Genomic DNA, 22,895 nt, shown 5'->3' on the forward strand with positions numbered 1-22,895 from the left:
GAAGGCCTTTGCCAGATGACGTTGGCTAAAGGATGACTTATGGTAAATAAGTACAGAGTCCGTAAGACACGGCCACCATATAAGCTATTCATTTCTCTGGATACCTTTTTTGAGTTCTTTGATTATTTGGGGGCAGAGAGTAAATATCTTATGTCAGAAAGACGGGACTGGGAAGACACAAGGGATCTCCCAGGCTACTCTTTGTTTCATCTGTGCCGCTATCCTTGAAATTATTAGTTAAGTCTGAGACTCTGATCTCTCTTTCATGGGAGTCCTGTTTGATATCTGATCCTTTGTCTGAGCTCAAGACTTTGTGACCTAATGGATGTAGGTGAGAGAGAGAAAGAGATATAGAGGACGATTATAGAGTTGGTGATGGCCTTACATGAAATTAGGCATCCTGGAGCAGTGAGGCCCTGCCCTTCTCCTTGAGGAGAATATGATGAGGTTGGTTTTAGACCTTTTGAATATGAGTTATCTGTGTAATTTTCAGGTGAAGATGTCTCATACACAGGTACTGGAGATCAGATGGTCAGTACGTTTGGAGAGACAGAGAATGTGCTGAGGCTGTTGAAGGTAGATAAAGAGGAACCTGGGAATGTTACTGAGAAAGGCCAGTTGGACATTGGAAATATCAGAAGAGAGAAGTGGTTCTCTATGGAACTGCAGATTCTCTGTGGAATCTATGGGAAAAACAAGTTTTAAGCACAACAGTGTAAATGCTACAAGGGTCGACCGTAGATTAAGACTGAAAACATTAATTAGATTTACCAATTGGTAGCTCATTAGTGATTTTAGAAATAATTAAAGAAAATTATAAATTTGTAGTGGTAACAAATTATGTGACTGGGAGATAGTCTCTGATTTTGATACAGAAGGAGAGAAGGTAGATAATGGGATTCATCTAGGCTTGTGGATGCTTAGTGTGGGTGCTGTGAAAAATAGAGCAGAGCTAGTTAAGGATGCTGATGAAAGAAGAATTGATAGAACCAACTGCTTCTTCCAGGATGTGTAAAAAATCAATAAAGCTATGGTAGTCTAAATAACTTGTAGTAGTATCACCTGGGATGTTGGTTAAAATTGAATACTTGTTCCCTACTGAATTAGAATCTCTGGAGGATGGCGCTATAGAATATTCTTCTTTAAGCACTTTCCAGATTAATTTTTAAGAACCTGTTTAATTATAAACAAGTGGGTTCTGAGAAAAATTATGATCTTGCTGAAATATTAAGTGAAAAGACAGGACAGAGATCTGTATGCATAGAATGCTGCTAATTATATTTAAAAAGATGCAAGTCAACGTTCATGCAATAAAAAGCCTGGAAGGAAATGCCCTCAGTTATTTCTAGCTTGTAGGACTCTAAGTAACTTTTATTTATTTATTTTTACAAGTCTTTTAATTATAGCTTATACTTCTTTCAGAATTAAAGATAAATTATAATTATTAAAAATCGGTAGCTAATAAATGATGTATTTCTACATATTGGATTATAAATACAGATACAGAGAGATAAGGTACTGTTTTAAAGAGACTGTTTTAATAATGGAAGGAAGAAAGAACATAAAGGCATTTTATACCTGAATTAGGTATAGAGGGAAAGATATGAGAGGAACATGGAGTAAAAGCAGAACTTTGTGAAAAACAAATCCATGTGCTTCATAATTTTGCCTAGAGTGGCCCATCTTCTAATACTCTAAAGACTATATGTATTCAAACTTTCAGTTTCTATCCCCCCTTTTTTTCTTAATCAAGACCAAAACTCTCCGAGTGTCATGGAATAAATGAAAAAAATACAGACCACTTTGTAGAATCAGTACAGTGACTTAGAGGGAACATCAGTCTGATAAAAAGCTGAGGCCATGAATCCAGCTGTGTTAAGAAAATCCCAAAGGCCATCTTAGAGAAATGGCTGAAATCTGCCATGGATTTCTGGTCACGTAGGAGTATATCTGTCAAAAACTGTTCTGACAAAAACTGGGCACAGGAGACCAGAATATTCTTTGGAAGCTTAAACTACAGATTTTTTTTTTTTTGTATTAAGTGTTTGGTAAAGGTGGTGTCACCACAGAGTCATCAGAGTAAAGTGTGTCAAATTCACAGATGTTTATCAAGTAATCATTATAGGCTAGATTCTTTGATGAGGGATATCAAAATGTCTATATCATAAATACGATCCTTAACTTCAGTGAGCTTACAGTGCAAGTAGGGAGACAAAATAAATGAGATCTTTATCCTGAAGATAAAGGTAGATATTAAAGATATGGAGGCAAAGGAAGACATGAAGGGAGGAGAGTATAGCCAGAAAAGCCTTTGAGAGGTGATTGCAGGAGTGTAGGCATGAGATGGCCCTGGCTTGAACTGAGCTGATGACAGTGTAAATGGAAAAAAGGGGAAGAGTCTGAGAAATATGGTGAAGAACTAATCATTAGGACTTCTGGACTGCTCATTGAGCACAAGGGAGGTGGGGAGGTAGCTTCAAAGGTGACTCTAATGCTTCTATGCTTACTACCTAGAAGAATTCACAGGCATATAGAAGATGAGAGGAAGGACTGATTCAGGGGCAGGGGGAAATGGTGAGTCATTTCTTATATCAAGTTGGTCATTATGTCATAGCCATATCCATGAGAATTTGTACTTCTGTTCTCTTCAGAATTTGCCTCCATGAACAGGGGATTGCCAATGAACTCTCTAAATAGATGGAATACCAGGGGAGACACCAAGGTTGGGGATGGGGCAAATTTTGGCTCAAACATTTTGTGGTCACTAACTCAAGACAACAAAGACAGACCGTATACCATATATACGTAGTTGCTCCACCTTCAAAACTATTAATTCAAAATCTCATGGCTCATGTTATAGTCTCCTGCTAGCTTGTGTGATCACTCTCTGTTATAGCCACTTTCTCTCAATTCATCAGCCTTCTTTTGTTCACTGCCCTCATTATCTAATTTAGGTTACAGATTCATAATTGCCACTCTCCTGGAAATAACCTGAACACTCTTGTTCTTCTCTCTTTTTCTTCTTTCCCCAATCTCTCTTGTGGCTCTGAGTAGACCTAGCTAGCAACTTTGCCCAGTTATAACCAGGAGACTTGGACATGCTGGAGAAAGCCACAGAACAGATCACTTCTACTAGCCTTCAGCAGACCTCCAACACTGCTGACAATTCTCCTGTGCTTCTCTGGTAAACTCTTCTCATCTTCACAATATATTCTTATTGCAGCTTTTTTTTTCAAACTTCCGGTTACCTCAGCTATTCCTGACCATCACGTTCAGCAAATGTCTTTGCCTCTTTCTTTACAGAAAAATGGAAGCCATTACATTAATTCATCTTCCTGCTGCCAACGATACAAATCTATCCACAACTGAATCCAGCTTATGTGCCTTTCCTTCCATGACAGTAAGAGAGGAAATGTCCTTTCTATCTGAGGACAGTTCTGCAGCTCTGTGCTCTGGGTCCTATCACTTCCATTGTATTAGGACTCTTACATTAATGATTATTATTTTTATTTCTTGGCGTTCAACCTCTCTTTCTCTCAACTGCATCCTTCCTGTTAGCTTTCAAACTTGCTGGAGTTCTTTCCATTAAAACAATAATGAAATGTCCCCAAAGTTCCCTATCTTAACCCAGCTACCTTCTTAGGTAGTTGAATTTTTGGAAGTTATTCCTTATCTTTATTCAGTTACCACCTTAACCAATTGACCTTTTTGAAGGAATGGTCTGTATTTTGATGTTAACATTTCCATTTTTTCACTTTACACTTGTATCTCAGCACACTCCAATCTGGCTTTTTGTTCTCAGCACCTCTTTAATACAGCCCAGGGTTTTTCACCCATGCCATTAAACCTGGTAGCTGTCTTTCCTTCCTTATTTATTTCCACCTCTTACCAACATTTGCCACTGTTGACTATTCTGTCTTGAAACCCTCCTCCTCTTGGCTTCTGTGCATATGGCTGTTCAGCTTGCACCTAACTGAGGGGATAAAATAAAAGGTGCAATCCTCTATCCAAGCCTTGTAAAAAAAAAAAAAAAAAAGCATGGACCAGTGTCAGACCAGATGAAAAAGGAGAATTTTCTGATTATCCATTCATCAGGGACCCTTTTAGGGTTCTTTTTTTTAAAAAGATTTTATTTATTTGAGAGAGCACGTTAGAGTGAACTTGAGCTGAGTGGAGGAGCAGGGGGGAGGGATAGGCAGACTCCCTGCTGAGCAGGGAGCCTGATGTGGGACTTGATCCCAGGACCCTGGAATCATGACCCGAGCCGAAGGCAGAGATGTTTAAGCGACTGAGCCACCCAGGCACCTCACACTTTTAGGGTTCTTAATTTTAGGACACAATGGTATGCTTATCTCTTTGTCTCTTCTTTTTGTTACCTATGTAGGACCATCATTCTCTACCTAGCAATTAAATATTAGAGTTATTTAAGTTTTGTCCTGTCTCCCTTCTTACCGTTAGCATGTCGCTCAGAGATCTAATCCACCATAATGCAATAATCACTTATTCGCTGATGGCTCCCAAATTTATATCCATAGCAGACTTCTTCCTTGAGTGCCATACCTAGTGGTAACTCAGCTCCTATTCAGAATTTCCATGTGAATATGTGAGTGACATGTCTGATTTATTATATTCAAGTTAGCAAGGTCTGAACAAAATTCATAATCTCCCTCCTTCTCTTCTACCAAAACCTATTTCAATTTCAGTAAATGGCCATTTTATGCATTCCAGTACTTAATACCAGAAACCTAGTAATCTTCCTTCACATATTTCTCTTCTCGTTTTTAGAGTTGAAAGGAATTGTAGCTATATGCTAGTGTAGAAGTATTTAATCTGAGGCACAGGGACCACTTGCAGCTCTGTGAATTTTCTGATATTTGATTCACAGTTACTTGTGCATAATCATCTGAGCATTTTTAGGAGAGCAGAGGGTCGTAAATATTCATGTCTCAAAGTGGTCTATTATCCAAAAATATTTTGATAATATTAATCAAGATTTCGATTAACTCTTGAATGAGGAAATTGAAACTCAGAGAGGTTAAGTGACTTTGCCAGGGTAATAATTCTGACTAGAGCCAAAGCAGGACTTGAACCTAGGCTCCTGACCTCCAGGCCACTACTCTTTTCCCTTTAAGGCATTTGGTGGTCAAAATCAAATTGTTTGGCCATCGAATCTTACCACAAATAAAACTGCACTGTTAGTGATGTAAGCCTGAAGATACTTGTTCTTTGCTGTGCATAAGCATTGGAAAATTCCCTGTTTATAACTTATTTCAAATAGGTATGCTTATATGCAAAATATATTTTCATCAAATTTCATATTTATATTTAAATATTTTTGAAAGAATGAACTTCTTTTTAACTTGTTTGTTCAAAATAATTCCCATTATGTTTCATGTGCTCTTATCTGTCTCTGATTTGATTCTGTAATCACCTAGCCCAATTCCCAAGGCCTCAAGGCCCATTTTGCTGTTGAATGAAAGGATTAGGCTCTGCTACTATCACAGGATGTAAAAATGACAAGGGAAAACTTGTACAAGATGTTTCTTTTATTACTTAATAGTTTCACGTTTTATATTAAGGTCTTTAAAGTATCTGGAGTACTCTTGTATGTGGTATTCAAAGGTAGAACTGCAGTTTTTTGTTTTTTTGTTTTTGATTTAAATTCAGTTTAGTTAACATATACTGTATTATTAGTTTCAGGGGTAGAATTTAGTTATTCATCAGTTGCATATAATACCTGTGCTTATTACATCAAACTCCCTCCTTAATGTCCATCACCCAGATACCCCATCCCCTCAGCCCCTCCCCTCCAGCAACCCTCAGTTTGTTCCTATGAATAGGAGTCTTATGGTTTGTCTCCTTTTCTGTTTTTTTTCTTATTTTTTCCTTCCCTTCCCCTATGTTCATCTGTTTTGTTTCTTAAATTCCACAGATGAGTGAAATCATATGATATTTGTCTTTCTCTGACTGACTTACTTCACTTAGCATAATACCCTCTAGTTCCATATGCATTGTTGCAAATGGCCAGATTTCATTCTTCTTGATGGCTGAGTAATATTCCATTGTATATATATACCATCTCTCTTTACCCATTCCTCTGTCGATGGACATCTGGGCTCATAGTTTGGCTATTGTAGACATTGCTGCTATAAACACTGGGGTGTGTGTGCCCCTTCGAATCATTATGTTTGTATCCTTTGGGTAAATACCTAGTAGTGTAATTGCTGGGTTGTAGGGTAGTTCTATTTTTAACTTTTTGAGGAACCTCAATACTGTTTTCCAGAGTGGCTATACTAGGTTGCATTCCCACGCACAGTGTAAGAGAGTTCCCCTTTCTCTGCATCCTCTCCAAAATCTGTTTTTTTCCTGAGTTGTTAATTTTAGCCATTCTGACAGGTGTGAGGTGGTATCTTATTGTGGTGTTGATTTGTATTTCCCTGATGCCAGGTGATGTTGAGCACTTTTTCATGTGTTTGTTACCCATTTGTATGTCTTCTTTGGAGAAGTGTCTGTTGATGTCTTCTGCCCATTTCTTGACTGGATTATTTGTTTTTTGGGTGTTAAGTTTGATAAGTTCTTTATAGGTTTTGGATACTAGTCCTTTATCTGATAAGTCATTTGTGAATATTTTCTCCCGTTCATAGGCTGCCTTTTAGTTTTTTTTGACTGTTTCCCTCTGTGCAGTTTTTTATCCTGATGAAGTCCCAATAGTTCACTTTTTGCCTTTGTTTCCCTTGCCTTTGGAGACATGTTTAGCAAGAAGTTGCTGTGGCTGAGGTCAGAGAGGTTGCTGCCTGTGTTCTCCTCTAGGATTTTGATGGATTCTTGTTTCACATTTAGGTCTTTCATGCATTTTGAGTTTATTTTTGTGTATGGTGTAAGAAAGTGGTCCAGTTTCATTCTTCTGCATGTGGCTCTCCAATGTTCCCAACACCATTTGTTGAAGAAACTGTCTTTTTTCCATTGGATATTCTTTCCTGCTTTGTCAAAGATCAGTTGACCATAGAGTTGAGGGTCCATTTCTGAATTCTCTTTTCTGTTCCATTGATCTATGTGTCTGTTTTTGTGCCAGTATTATACTGTCTTGATGATTACAGCTTTGTAATACAGCTTGAAGTCCAGAATTGTGAGGCCTCCAGCTTTGGTTTTCTTTTTCAACATTACTTTGGCTATTAGGTCTTTTTTTGTTTTTTGGGTTTTTTAAAAAGATTTTATTCATTTATTTATAGGAGTGAGAGAATGGGTGAGTCGGGGGAGCAGAAGAGGGGGAGGGAGAAGGAATCTCAAGTGGACTCTGTGCTGAGTGTAGAGCCCTATGTGAGGCTCTGTCTCATGACTCTGAGATCATTACCTGAGCCAAACCGAGAATCAGACTTGATGCTCAATTGACTGAGCCACCCAGGTGCCCCGGGGTTGCTGTTTTATTTATTTTTCTATCTATCACACAGAAATTTATCCTTTATCACTGCAAAGAAATTATTCTTTCCACTTTAATTTATGCTACCACTTTACTCCTCAGCTTGATTTGTGATATGACCTTACTTGTATATTGTTATTTCTTATGCTTTGGAGAGTCTCTGCATCTTGGTTTTGTTCCATTTGCTTAGTTTTATTCATACCAATGTCCTTTTATCTGTTCTTCCTTAAGTTGATTTCTACTTTGTAAGTTTTCTTTTTTTATTATGAAGGATATTTTATTTCTCATTATATTTTGTAGTTATTTGGTAGTTCTAATGTAGAAAAACATTCATGGTTTTTGTAAACTGATCATGTATTTGGACAAATTCTTTTGTTTTCATAGTTTGTCTAAATCCTATCATTTCTTTTTGTTGTAGACCGTCATATTATTTAAAGGTCAGTTTTATTCTTTCCCTTCTGGTCTTTTTACTTTTATATCTTTGTCTTTTTTTTTTTTTAGCAGTTGCTAAGATTTGTAGTGCTATCCAGAACATATATAATCTTGCAGTTTCTTTGTCAACCTGTAATTCTCTAAGTCCCCTGAAATTCAATATACAGTTTTGTATGAATGCCTATCTTAATTGTAAAAGGAAGGTGGGCAAAGTTTTTCCCTTGTATGTAGTGTTTAAGCATGTTTGCTTTAGGTAGTTAGTTCATAACCATCACTCACTTTAGCCTGTCCCTTTGATTCTTAGGGAGTGAATTTCTTTTTTAATCATAAATAATGTTTGAATTCTTTCCAATTTGTTTTTCTTTATCTCTGGAAATAATTATATGTTTTCTCTTTGTTAGTATATTGATATGGTTAATTTTATTGGAGATACTTTTTTTGTATTAAAATATCCTCACAATTTTGGGGTAAATCCTACTTGATCATGCTGAATTTTATTTTAATATATCTTTTCATTTGGCTAATATTTTATTTTAGAATTTACACATAGATTTGTAATTGAATGGGCTTATAATATTCTTTTTGTACTGTGTTTATCTAATTTTCAAATTAAGATTACACTAGCCGTATAAAAGGGACAGCTTTCTTTCTGCTTTTCCTTGAAAGGAGGTAAGAATGGTCTGCTCCTTGATAGTTCAGTAGAATGGACCTACAAATCAGCAAGGCCAGAGAATTTGGGAGAGGAAGAAACTTTGCTTTTTAAATTTCTTTAATACTTATTGATCTATTTAAGTTTTCTATTTCCTTTCATACGATTTCCTTTCATTTGACATTTTGTCTTTCCAATAATATATGTTTTGCCTAGATTTTCAAATTTAGTAGCATATGGGTGCTCAAAATATTCTTTTATTATCATTTTAATATTCTTTTGTGTCTATAGTTATTTTTTTTTACTTCTGTCTTTTATTTGTATGTTCTCCTTCCCTCCCTCTCCCCCTCCCTCAATCCCTCTCTTGTTCTCCCTTTCCTCTCCTCCTTGTCCCCTCCCTTCCTCCCTCTCCCTTTCCACCCTTCCCTCTCCCCTTCTCCCCTTCCTTTTCTTCCTCTTGTCCTCTTCCTCCACCTTTCCCTCCCTTTCTTCCTTTCTTTCCTTTCTCTCTCTCCCAAAACTAATTGCTAGATTCTGCTTATTAATCTCCTTAATGCTTTTGATTATTTTGTTTTTCCTCATTTTTTTGTGGGTTTGTTCTCTATTTATTGATTTTTGTTAGCGTCTTTATTATAATTTTCTTCCTCCTTGTTTCTCTGGATTTGCTCTGTTCTTTTTTCCACTGTCCAAGTTCAGTGACTGGCTCATTTTCTCCAACCCTTCTTCTTTCTTAAAATAAATTTCCATTTAAATGGAACTTTGTAAGTGTCCTGTACTTGTTGATATGCATTGTTCAGTTTAATATTTTTATAATTTTTCTTTTCTTTTTAAATATGTTATTTAGTAGTATTTTAAAGTTTTCCTTTTTCAATTCTTCTTTTTATTGATTGCTGACTTTTATTGCTTTTGAATCAGATATCTTTGGTATAGATAAGCAGCTGCTGCTAATTTCTATCTGGCAAATGGTGTGGGACAGATGATGATTCTTCCAAAGCAGTGTTTAGGAGAGGAAAGAGCAGAGTCTCTCCAAAAATAATCCTCAGGTACTGTGCCTACCCACACTCCGCCACATGGTATTATAATTCCACAACAGCTTTCTCATAGCTGTTACATTGGCTCCTTAGATCTGTGATTCCATTCCCTCTGTCTTTTGTCCTATGGGTGATTTTTAGGTAAGAAGTAGTACCCTGTGCTGGTTTGCCCTCTTGTTAGGAACCAGTGGAAGCCACTGGTATTTTCTCTTCATTGATTCTTTCAATATTCAGCCACTATTGATTAAGCAATGACAGTGTCCAGAATATAGTTCCAGATCCTGAGGATTAAGTGGAAAAAAAGACACCCTAAATTCCTGCCTCTTAGTACTTACATTTTTATTAATAAAAAAACATTTTGTTTCCAGGCCAAAGTGAAATATGTCCTTCTATTTATAAATGCAAAACTAACTGCTTTGTCAGACTTAATTTAGTGTAAGCATAGTTATGTGATATTTAGTGTCAAGAGAAGTGGAAGACTGGCTGACTGTAATATCTGCTCCATTACCTTTTGTCTTTTTGGATGCAGACAGACTAACATGAGGAAATCACATTTAATAGTGGAAATATACTATGATTAGTGGGAACCTTTCTCCCTTTAAAATTTTTTTTTCCAGAATTTTAGAATTGGTTTGCTGGGGCTACAATAACAAAGTACCACAGACTGAGTGGCTTAAATAGAAATTTATTTTCAATTCTGGAAGCTAGAAGATCAAGGTGTTGATAGGGTTGGCTTCTTCTAAGGCCTCGCTTCTTGGCTTATAGATGGTTGTGTTCTTGGTGTCTTCACATGATGTTCTGCCTGGTATGTCTGTCTCCTAATATTCTCTTCTAATAAGGACACCAGTCATATCAGATTCAGGCCTATCCTAATGATCTCATTAAACTTTACCACTGTAAAAATCTTATCTCCAAATATAGTCACATTCTGAGGTATGAGGGGTTAGGACTTCATCATATTAAGTTTGGGGGACACAATTCGGTCCTTAATAATAATAATTATGTAACAATGAAGTGTTTCTTAATATGGCAGACATTACTGGTAGATATTCTTTATGATTAGTAGAACTATATATAATTTCCATGTTAACTTTTGGAGTTGACTTTTTGGGGTATTTTAAATGATGTAACCATATGTTTAGCTTTTCAGGGTTAATGTTGGAAGCACTTGCTATACTTATTTTTGGTGGACAAACCTGATTATAGAGGGAAAAACCTCACACAATAATATCAAGCAGGATTGCTTTCAATTGATTTAGGGGTCTTTAACATTTTGTAAATGTTATTCTGTTCTGCATTTCCCATGCTTCTTTACCAATTTTTGCTTATAAGCGCAGAGGTAAAATTGACAGAGAAGAGAGAATGGCTATTTACATTGTGTGTATATGTAGGAGTCTAGTGAGTAATGTAGAAAAGCAGGGTCACTTAGTAGAAAGAGCCCTGAGAAAGCTGGGATGGGAGTGAGAACAATTAGGTGAGACTCTGGGAGCTGCTACTATATAGCGAGGCGGACGTAGGTAAAATGGCCAGACTGCACGGTGACCAGAGGAACAGTTGGGGGAGTTGGTGGGAGATCCAAGATAGTCTTCTTAGGACCATAGATATGTGTTTAGAAAAGATGGGCCAACCCATATTGGTTAACAGTGTCTCTGTGGATCTGAAGAGTAGACAATGTTCATTGCATAAGATTAAGAACCTATTTGATTGGGTTAATGGTGGATAGTGTCTGATAAAAACCTACATAAATGTGTCTATATAAATTATCTACTCAGTACTACTTTATTAGTATTATATAGTATAATATATATTATATATTATTTTACATAATATATAATTATATTATGTTATATATATCTAATATTATAATATTGTATATTAGTATTATATATTATTATTTAGTATTATATTATATATTAATATTATATATTGTTTTTATCAACACCTATGAATTAAACTTCTCTTTAGGATAAAGCTTCATAATGTATAGAAGATGTATGGACCTGCTGATTACTCTTCCTTTATGTTTTAAGCGCTTCACCTTTCTTTCATAGCTCGGTGGGATTAAAAATGCTTGTATTTCTTCATCATTGTTGATTCAAGTAAACAATCATCTCATGGTACATATATTACATGCTTTCCTTCTCTGCTAACTTTTTGCTCTCCATTTGTCTTTAGAATTCTGTGTTTGGCTTTAAAGGGAAATGAAGTTCATTGTCTCTTGTGGACCATTCTCAAGAACTTTTTCCAGTTTAAATTAACAGAGGAATTGGGCCACTTTTTATTAAGCAGACAGACTTGTAGACATTCTCTGGAATCACAGCTGTGTCAGTTAATGGGCTGCAGAGAAGCTCTTTTTCACTGATGTCTTGACAATTAACAAAATAAGTAACAGCATAGCTGTTTTACTAATGGAATATTTTGTGTTCAGAGTGTTGTGATTGCTTACTTCAAAAATTGCTAAAGAGTAGAAAAGCATGTACCCTGCTTTGTATAAAAGATACTCATCAAAGAAACAATATAAATATTAATTAATTTAGGTCAGGGCTTCTCGACTTCAGTTGACATTTGGGTCCTGTAATTCTTTGTTGTGGGGGCTGACCTCTGTAGGATGTTTACTAGCATTCCTAGCCTCTACCCAGTAGATTCTAGTAGCACAGCGTCTTTGTCTCCCTGGTCTAAATGTAACAACCGAAAATGTCCCCAGATAATGCCAAATGTCTTCTGGGGGGCAAAATCACCCTAGCTGAGATTGACATACTTAGATCAATGTTAACATTTACCCGGAAACTGAAGCAATCAAATTTATGGTTGGTAAAATAGAGTTGTAGGCCAGTCTCTTTCTTAGCCAAAACCAACAGCCCCAGCAATAATATCAGCCATCACTACCACCATGGGCTGAGGACATGGAAAGGGATTTTTGCTGGATATGAACCAAGTATTAGGTACTATCTTAGGCCCTTTATATTATTTCATTTACATCTCCTAATTGCCCTATGAAGAGGACATTGTCCCTCTCATTCTACTACCGTGAGAATTGAGGCTCAGCATGATTAAGCTCCCTGTCCAGGGTGAAAACATCTACCTGGCAGGGCAGTTGGGATGAAACTTAGCCAGATGCATCTCCAAACCTCTTTTTTCTGTTTCATTCTACTGTACCCTAAAAGCACCTTCTTTTACAAGTTCCGCTATTTCCGTCAGTGTAACAGGGTTCTAAGCATCCAGGGTTGTATTGTATTTTAATCTTTTTATTTTTATATATTAATAAAATTATTAGCTCTACTTCAAATGTGTTATTGTTTTCTTTTTTAAAAGCGCACAATACAAATTTGGAGAGAACTCCTTTAAACTGTATGTACTCTAAGGAATTCTAATACACATTCTTTCTTGGCTAGGGGGTTGGTTCTATCTCCTCCCCCTACTCCTGCATACTTAAATTGAAAATCACACTAATAAATATTTCTCAAAGGTATTCACTTGAGCAGTTAATAATGGAAAAAAATTCTCATATAATAAATATTTTAATTTCTAAATTGAGAGACTTTCTAATAACAAAATTCAATAGATTTCAATTTAGTACTTTTTATTGTTTCCTCAGTGAGAGGGGTCTGATCAGCAGCCAAATGACTAATAAGTAGTAGAAAAACTAAGGAGGGGTGACATTCTAAATTAAGGATGTGAATGTCAAGTTTGAGATTTCTATTTCAATGCTAAAGAATGCAGTGAATTACATTTAGCATAGACGTTTAGAAACATATTTCTAAGTAACAAAAATAAGAATGAATGGCATATATTTTAGGAGCAGTTAATTAATGCACACTCTGAGATTATATAATTGCTCTTAAGCATAGATTAGTTTAAATAAAGAGAAAAAGGCGATCCATAGTTAAAATTGGAAACCATAAATATTATTATGAACAGGCCATTGTGACTTTTTTTTTCCATACTATAAGTATTCTGGGCTTTCTCCCAGTAGTAGCTACATCAAACATTGAAACATCTGTAACAGCTGTTGCATGTTTTTTCCAAAATTTCCAAGGATTTTGTCTGTTGGAAAAGGTAGATTAATGATAGGGAGTTATACAATACCCCTATCATGCTTATATTGTGATGAGACTTCTGTGAACTGTTTGGGTAGGTTCTTTGCAAAGCCTTATCTTTAGAAATTTGTTCTATTTCTTGGAAGGAAACATATACTATATGTCAGTAAATATCATAAAACCAGAGGGTATGAAGAAACATTTTGCTTTCAGGGAAACCCACTTATGCTATCTCAGTTATCTGAATCAAACAAAATATAATAAAATGACCCCCCCCCAAAGAAAAAGAAAACTATAATTTTAAAAGCAACTTCATGAAGAGATGCTACAAGTCCCTTGCCTTTTTGTTGGAAATTCATTGTCAGTCATTTTTTTCTTCTCCTACCCCCTCCTAAAAAGCAGCTTATTGTTGTTTCTGGACAGGTGCCATCCTAAGGACTGAAGACGATGAACCCTACTCTATTTTAAATTTTTAATTGTAGTTCCTTTAGAGCCTTCATTTTCTGACTTGTTTTAATTAGCTTCCTGACAATCTTATAATCCTTCTGTGTAACTCGAATAATACCATCTGAATTGCTGTGTTAGGAATTATTATTTTATTCCACGAGGAAGACTTCCTCAGGATTTTCCTGATCTTTTCTCTGAATGCCTAGAGGAGAAGCCTGGAAGAGGATGTGAACTCTGTCTATATTTACAGCTCTTAGGGACTTTACTCTCTCTTGCAGTGAACACTCAGTCCCCAGCAATTGATCAATCATCTAGCTCAGGGGTGGCAAACAATGGCCTGCTCTGTATTTTTTATGAATAAACTATTGGGACACACCCATGCTCATTCATTTGCATATTAGCTATGTCTGTTTTTGACATAGCTGAGTGGTTATGACCCAGTCTAGATGGCCTCCAAAGGTGAAAACATTTACTGTCTGGCGCTATGAAGAAAAAGTTTGTTGACCCTTTATGTCGTCTTCCTAGTGTCCAGATGGATCTTGGTTAATTAAATCATGCTCATCTCTTCCTGTAGGCACCTGACTCTCCTTAGATTTTGGGTCAGTTGCTTACCCTGTGACCTAAGGACTTCAGTAAGTTCAAGTTGTCAAGTTGCTATTTGTTCATTGCTGTAGACTGCATGTTTGTGTCCCCTCAAAATTTATGTAATAAATTCTAATGTCTGATGTAACGGTGTTTTGAGGTGGAATCTTTGGGAAGTGATTAGGTCATGGCAGTGGAGGCCTCATGGATAGGATTAGTGTCAGAGGGCTTCCTCACACTTTTCACCCCTGTGAAGACACAGTGAAAAGTTGGCGGCCTATGAGCCAGTAAGTGGATCTGCTTCAACAGACACTGAATCTGCCAGTGCCTTGATCATGCATTTCCCAGCTTCCAGAACTGTGAGAAATAAATTTCCGTTGTTTATAAGCTGCCAAATCTATGGTGTTCTATTATAGCAGCCCAATGGACTAAGACATCCATCACGTTTTGTTTAAAGTTGGAAGTGAAGCTCTTTCAACTCTGCATCTCCAAGTGATTCCTCTTTCCCTCCCTTTTCTCCCCCTTACAATTTATCTGTTAAAGAACCTGGGTAATTTGGTAGATTTCCCAATAGTCTATCATTTATTAAAATAATATGGTGCCTTGTTTTCTGAGATTTCTTGGCTTGGTTCCCAAAGGCTACTTTTTTCTCAGGCTTTCTCATTCCTTTCTCCCTTTTGCCTCTGTCTTGCTGTGTTATGATTCCATTCCAAACAGTTTTTCCTCAGTATCAAAAAGACAGCTTGGAAGGTCCCTTTTTAGAAGCCACATGTATTAGGGGTGCCGGGTGGCTCAGTCCATTAAGCATCTGCCTTTGGCTCAGGTCATGATTTCCAGGTCCTGGGATTGAGCCCTGCATAGGGCTCCCTGCTCAGGGGAGGAGTCTGCTTCTTCCTCTCCCTTGGGTTCCTGCGCGCTGGCTTTCTCTCTCTCTCTCTCTCTCTAATGAATTAGTAAAATCTTTAAAAAAAAAAAAAAAAGAAGCCACATACATTAAACTGTTCCAGCTCCATCAGCCCTTATCACGAGACCCTATTGGAGTGGGGAAAAGCCATCCATTCAGTGACGGTTCTTAGAACTGGCCCGTGGCACTTTTCAGTGAGTACCTCCTGGCTACTTTGGAGTTCCTTTGTTCTCAGTGGCTTCATTGATTCCCTTTGTTTTTTCCGTAAAGTGATGATCCCAGGAAGGTCATATGGCTATTAGTGGTTTGAACCCACCCACTTTTACTTTGGGGCTTTGCAAAATACCGTGTTACCTCGTTTTGGCAAATATTGTCCATGGGTTCTTAGTTTTGCAGTGTACTAACTCTGTTATTTTTATATGGATATTCAGAAGATTTAAAAATATGTTTCCATAGCTGCCATCGTTTCCCCCAAATTCTTGATTTTTTTTTTTGATTAGTTAAGGGTATTTGAATGTATTACGTTAGAATGTTGGAGAATAAGAATAATAAAATAATTTAAGTCTTATAAGTACAGCCACATTTGGATATATGCAAGGTGGTTGTCATGTGAAGAAACTGGATATGCGTCCAAAAATTACCGTAGGGATAACTACTGTTTTAGGGTCATTTTCTGTATGCTCATGCTCTGTGCATTATCTTGACCACCCTTAGGAGATAACATGTTATTTGTTCTTACCATTTTACAGATGAGGAGACTGAGGCTCCAGGAGGTTAGATATGATTTGCCCAAAGTTACACACTACTAGGTGGGGAGCTGGAATTCTAACCAAGGCCTATCTAATTCCAAGGAACATGCCTTGACCACTGTAATACACTCGGCAGGTGTTCAGCAAGGCCTGTTTTGATTCTTTCCTCTCTTTTTCATTAACTTCACCTACTGCTTTAATCCTTTCCAGTAGTTTCCAAAAATAACCCTCTGATCCTTTCCCAGCTTCCGTCAGGACCGCTGACATTGATCTGGCCCCTTGCTAACCCATAAGAGTGCAGAACAAGAAATGTTAAAACCTCTGTGATGCGTTCTAGTTGGTCAGAAAGATATATGAATGAATGGTATTCCAGTTCTCATTTTATTGTCACAGAAGAGATTTCAACTGTTCCTCCATTGGTTCTTGCTAATTGTTTTGCCCTATTTCCAATTATTGCCCATTACCAATCCTGGGTTCTAGCCATATCAGTCTATTCACCCTCTGCAGTGCTGCCATTTAGTGTCACTTTTGTGTTTGCTGACGCTGCCATCTGTTCATGTAATATCCCCTTTGCATTGCCATCCTTTAAAGCCAGATGCTTAGGTGGCCCGCTCTGTGGAAACTTCCCCGGTTTCCTTCAATGAGGACGCAGAATCTGTGACTCGTTAGTGGTCTTCACACAGTCATTGGAAAGGATCTCTATCATTGCATTCTTCAGAGTGTGTTTAGGTGAGATATTTTTGAACCTGTCTGTTCTGCTAGACTCTGAGTTTACTGAGGAATGGGACATACTTTACTCTTGTAAACCCAGAGCCTCGTGCCTGGAACACACTAGAGACTTAAATCAGTTTTGTTAGATGAAGCCAGTTAGTGTCATTGACATTATTTTCTAGTAATAACATTAGTTTTGTGTGTGTGTATGTTCTTTTTTTTTTAAAGGTTATTTATTTTTTTTTTACTGAAGTACCGTTGACACACAATGTTAGGTTAATTTCAGGTGTACAACATAATGATTCAACAAGTCTGTATGTTATGCTGTGCTCACCACAGGTGTAACTGACATTTGTCACCATGTAATGTGGTTACAACACCATTGACTACGTTTCCTATGCTGTATTTTTATCCATGGGACTTTTTCTTTCTGTAATCGGAAGCCTGTTATAAGACTAATTTTAACTTCTTGGTTAGAAAACAAGTACTTAACAATTGCATACTTATTTTGCCTTTCTGTTATGACTTATCTTTTAACATGTATTCAAAACTATACCTAAATAGGCATGGCCGAATAGGCAAAGAGCATGTTTAACTAAATTTGCCACAAAATTAAACTTTTTTCTTGTCTGGCAGTTCTCTGAGAATTATCTGAGTGTGGATAATATTTTTTTCATGTAGCTCATCATGCCCAGCAAAATTAAATATTTTAATTAACATTTGTAATCAGCTTTTCCTATTCTTGGGTCTAGTGGTTTATATTCATTTAAGCAAATTGAATTTTAAAGATAAGTTAAACACAGCCTTTACAAAGCCAACTTCAGATTGATTTTCTTTTCTCTAATGTCACGTACTTTATCAACTTACATTTCCATCATTCATTTATTTATTCACTCATTTAATAAATCACGTGTGTATTGAAAGCTAATAACTCATTTCTAGATAGGTCTAGAATTTGCTCAAGTCAGGGTGATGGGCCTTTCTGGAAAACAGTGTGCTTTAATTTTTAAAATCACAGCAAGACAGAAATCTCAGGACATGAAGAGACACAGACTAGACAAAATGGTTTTAGTATTCATTTATTTTCTGATCAATTAGTTTAAGCAATATTCATAAGTTAATTGATTAAAACTTCTTCTGGTCCTCTGCCTAAAGGTGAAATTATTCAGTTGTTCCAGTAGGTCCAGGCTCCATGTTATCATTATTCTTTTAATGACTGAGATTAAAAAGTGAAGGTGTCTTACCTTGCAGACAAATTAAATACTTTATAGGCTTAGGGGCTCTTTTTGTAAGGGGATAGGCTTTTGACTCCTTTTTCTGTGGGTAGAAATTATGGATCTTTGGATTACATTCAAACATAATTTTTTTAACTCACCTGTGACTTCAGAGAAAATTTATCTCTTTTTAAACATAAATATAAGAGCAAACAATTTCTAGGAAAATGGAGAATATTTGGTGTTTTCTTTCTTTTTTTATTTTATTTTTTTAAGATTTTATTTATTTATTTATTTATTTATTTATTTATTTATTTATATGTCAGAGAGTGAGAGAGGGAGCGGCAGACAGAGGGAGAAGCGGGCTCCCTGCTGAGCAGGATGCGGGACCTGAATCCAGGACCCTGAGATCATGAGCTGAACCAAAGACAGATGCTTAACTGACTGAGCCACCCACGTCCCTCTCTCTCTCTCTCTCTCTTTTTAAGATTTTACTTATTTATTTGAGAGAGTGAGTGAGAGAGAGAGAGCACATGAGCAGAGGCAGAGTGAGAGAGGGAGGGAGAGGGAGAAGCAGACTCTCCTGCTGATCAGGGAGCCCAACACAGGGGTGGGGGTGGTGGAGAAAGGGGGGCTCGATCCCAGGACCCTGGGATCATGACCTGAGCTGAAGGCAGGTGCTTAACCGACTGAGCCACCCAGGCACACCAGTGCTCTTCTTTCTTATTGCAATATACAGTCTCTAGTTTTGGAAAAAAGCACACAGAGCTTAAGCCCGCCTGTTTGGGACAATAGATACAATATATACAGTCTGCTAATGTCACCAGCTTCCCACGAGAAAGGAGATTTTTTTCCCAGTGGGTGCTGTTGGTGTGTTTTTCAGGTCTCATGGAACAGATTTTTCTTAAGGATTTGCCATGGGCAGGGATACAAACCCAAGGAATACATGGTTCTTTCTGTCAGGTCATTTACAATCCAACCAGAAAAACATACAGCCAGTGATTACAAATAAGTGGACAAATTCTTCTGAGTCACTAATTTACTAGGATAGATGGTATTATTTTATTTTTAAGTGATTTTCAAGGCTGATGTTTTCACAAAAGACAACACTTAGATAAAATGCTCTCCTAAAGAGTAATAGTCTATTATGAGCTCTAATTTGGACATATTTTTAATAAGTTTTGTTTCCTAATTCCTGTGGGAGATATAAGTTAAATTCTGATATCAAGATAGGAAAAACTGGTAAAGATATCATAAATGAATTTCAAAAATATAGCTCTCAGGGGCAATTTGCTGTGTGAGTGAAAAACCAAAAGTAACCCCCAACAGCAAACATGACCGTATTACAGTGATCATTGTTCAGAGCTTGGGGCTTTGCAGTCAGACACATGGGGATTCCATTTCTGGCTCAATATTAAGTGTGTAAGTGTGATCTTGGTTAAGTTCTTTAAGTATCATTTCCTCACCTATGCTATGCCTCAGAAATTATTTTGAAGATTAAAAGAAATTTATGACTGTAAAAGTTCATAGTATAGAGCTTAGGACCTAAGAAGCCCTTAAAATATATTTGCTATCTTTATGTTACTGTGATAACGCCCCTGAATCAGTTATAAAATATTTTAACCAATTTACAATGTATTTATTCAAGGAAACGTCAAAATAAAAGGGAGTGAAATAACGGTGTTACAAAGGGATCATGGCAGGGCACCGAGACCTCAGAAAGAGTGGCCATCGATCTAATCCTCAACCGTAACAAGCCAGATACTCAGTTTGTCAGGATATATCTTTTAAAACGGGCTCATCAAGATCAGGGGATACTTCCTACTTTGGGCTCATTCATAGTGGAGACAATGCTCTTTGTACATTACAATTCACCAACCTGAGCACTTTTTTTTTTCTATTTTATATCCTAGAAACAATTTGGTCATTAGCTGTTTGCACAGTGAGCACACAAGCAAATCAAAGGTAATCACATTGTCTTGTGGAATTTTTTTATTCAAGTGTCTTAAAAGCCCAACCAGACCTCCTGACCAAGAAGAGTGTACACCTTTCTAATAACTAGTGTACGTCAGGGTCTCTTTCCTTTGCTCATCCTGAGTAAAAAATCTTCTCAATCTTTTGCTCTTTTTCACGGTTCTTTTTGCAGTGTTTTATGAAGACCACCGTACTAGTTTCCTATTACAGCTGTAACAAATTACCTCAAACTCAATGGCTTAAAACAGTGTACAACTCACAGTTCTGGAGGTCTGAAGTCTGAAAAGATCTCATTGGGCGACAGTCTAGGTGTCAGTGGGGCTGTGTTTTCTTCTGGAGGCTCTAGGAGACAATCTGTTTCCTGCCTTTTCCAGCTTCTAGAAGCTGCCTGTATTCCTTGGTTCCTGGTCCCCTCTCATCTTCAAAGCCTGCAGAGTAACACTGTGAGTTAGTCTCTGTCTCTTTCTCTGTCTTTGCCTTTCTCTCTCTGTCCGAGTTCTCCAGCAACTGTCTTTCACTTATAATGAATGATCTTCGTGATTGTACTGGGCCTGTCTTGCTAATGTTTGATTATTTACCTCCCCTGTCCCCCATCAAGATTTGTAACTTAATCACATTTGTACCATCTCTTTTGTGTGTCATATTCACAGGTTCTGGGGATCAGGGAGTGAACATTTTGCCGGAAGCATTATTCTGTCTACCACAACTACCTAGTTAGTCTTTCTGTGGGTATGGTAATACTGTTGATTGCATAATAACATTTTTCACATTTAACAATGCTATAATTAGATTTCCAGACTGCTCTTTAAGCATTGATTTAGGAGAAATCTAGTCCTTTAGGCAGATTTCTGTAATAGCTCATCTTAGTCCTTATGTGGTTATAACCTTATAGGTTACTGTTATATTGAAGTTCAAGTATTTCTTTTATTTACCAACTAGAAATCACAAGATGAGGTCATATATTTCAAAGATTTCCATCTGTAGGAATGAGAATTTCTTTTCCAAAGTTTATCTTTTAAAGTTGCAAGTTTCAGTTACCTGGAGAATTCACTTGCATGGAATTGTTTATTTTTTAAGGATGCTAATTCAGTTACTTATTACTATAGCACATATATGAGCTTCTTAAACTTTAGCAAGTACTTTAATTTGATTCCTCATTTAGATGTACTCATGCTTTTCACTGTCCATTTAGGTAAATTACACAAGAAACCTTCCTTTTTGAGGGTCTTCCTATGTGTTTGCAATGTGTTTGCCTTGACTTGATGAGATTCAATAGGTACTGTTATTATAGGGTACTCTATTAAACATAAACTATAAGGGCAGAATAAGTATCTTTTACCCAGGAGTGATGGGTATATAGGCAATATTTTATTGCATTATCTATTCATTTTATAGGTCCTGAACTCATGAATAAATTGCAATAGCAGGGAAGCATGATCATGACAAGGTAAGAAAACTGGGAGAAAGGGCTCAGGAGAAAGAAAAGAAGTTTTTTTTTTTTTTTTTTTTGTGCTTTGGACAAGCCCTTTGAATAAGTAAAAATTATCTACATGAAGTCTTAGGCAAACAGCTTTACATTGTATTAGATAATTTAGCTAATTGAAAATACGGCTAGAAAAATGATAACAATTTTAAAGTGTATTTTGAGTGTCAAGTTAGTAAGTGCTTTCTTTTTCATTCCATTATATACTTGAAGACTATTCTATCCACTTAAATACTCTTAAAATTTGTAATCTTAGGCCAAGGTCTGCCTACCAAGTTAATCAAAGAAGCAGATTTTCTAGGAATCCCTTTCATAGAAGGCTAATTTTCAAAGCTATATGGCTCCATGCTGTCTTCTAGTAGACGTATTGCTTTTAGAAGTTGTATTAACTCTTCTGAGCCATTAAGCTAATGCATAATATTTTATGGATATTGTGTCTGAGAAATTATATTACAACTTGGGAACCTATTTATAATATCTATTCTTTCTTCACTAAAATAACTTTGGAGTTTTATGAGGTAACTCAAGGCTGGTGGCTGGAGAGATAATATTGATAGTTTGAAGTAGCTAATGTAGGAATATGTCTTGCTTGCTTTCCGTATCCCAGTTAGTCACTATCATAATCTTGTAAGGTATGAGCTGGTAGCCCCATTTTCCAGGTAGGAAAATTGAGTTTCAGACAGATGTGAAATTTGTTACTGTAGATTAGCTTTTAAAAAAGAATAATATAAACAAGTATATCTATTCAATTGTCTACATGAATATCTGCTCTCAAGTCTCTTTCCAAATTATTTACTTTAATTATCATGACACGATGCTTTGCTCTAGGTATTCTAGATGCTTTACTCTAAATATTCTAGATTTTATCCCATGTTCAAAGTATCAAAATTTTGTCTATGGTAACTTATGAATGATAGTTTCCTAGGCTGTTGTCACAAAGTGCCACAGATTGGGTGGCCTAAAACAGAAATTTATTCACTTACATTTCTGGAAAAGTCCGATATCAAGGTACCTGCAGGGCTATTCTCCCTCACTGAGGCTCTCGAATAGACTCTTTCCTTGCCTTTTCCTATCTGATTCTGGCTGTCAGCCTTTGGCATTCCTTGGTTTACAATGACAGCACTTTAATCTCTGCCTCGGTCATCACATGGCATTTCCCTTGTGTGTCTGCATGTCTTCATGTGGCATTCTTCCTGTCCTCACTTCTCTCTCCTCTTCTTATAAGGATACCAGTCATATAATTATAAGAGCGTACCCTACTCCAC

The 22,895-nt window shown here is 36.7% G+C and overlaps 1 protein-coding gene across 2 annotated transcripts in view; it reads left to right on the top strand.

The window, feature by feature from the left end:
- KCTD8 (potassium channel tetramerization domain containing 8) overlaps positions 1-22,895 on the top strand; it is a 236,391-nt gene that overhangs the window by 25,428 nt on the left and 188,068 nt on the right. The window contains exon 2 of one of the 2 annotated variants that reach the window (XM_040625337.1): positions 14,455-14,472. The exons of the other annotated variant lie outside the window; for it this stretch is intronic. Coding sequence (XP_040481271.1) covers positions 14,455-14,472 — 18 coding nt within the window. The remainder of the gene's footprint in view (positions 1-14,454; positions 14,473-22,895) is intronic. 2 annotated transcript variants of the gene reach the window in all.

This window comes from Ursus maritimus, unplaced genomic scaffold (assembly GCF_017311325.1).
Source record: "Ursus maritimus isolate PB19 unplaced genomic scaffold, ASM1731132v1 scaffold_8, whole genome shotgun sequence".
Taxonomy (NCBI): domain Eukaryota; kingdom Metazoa; phylum Chordata; class Mammalia; order Carnivora; family Ursidae; genus Ursus; species Ursus maritimus.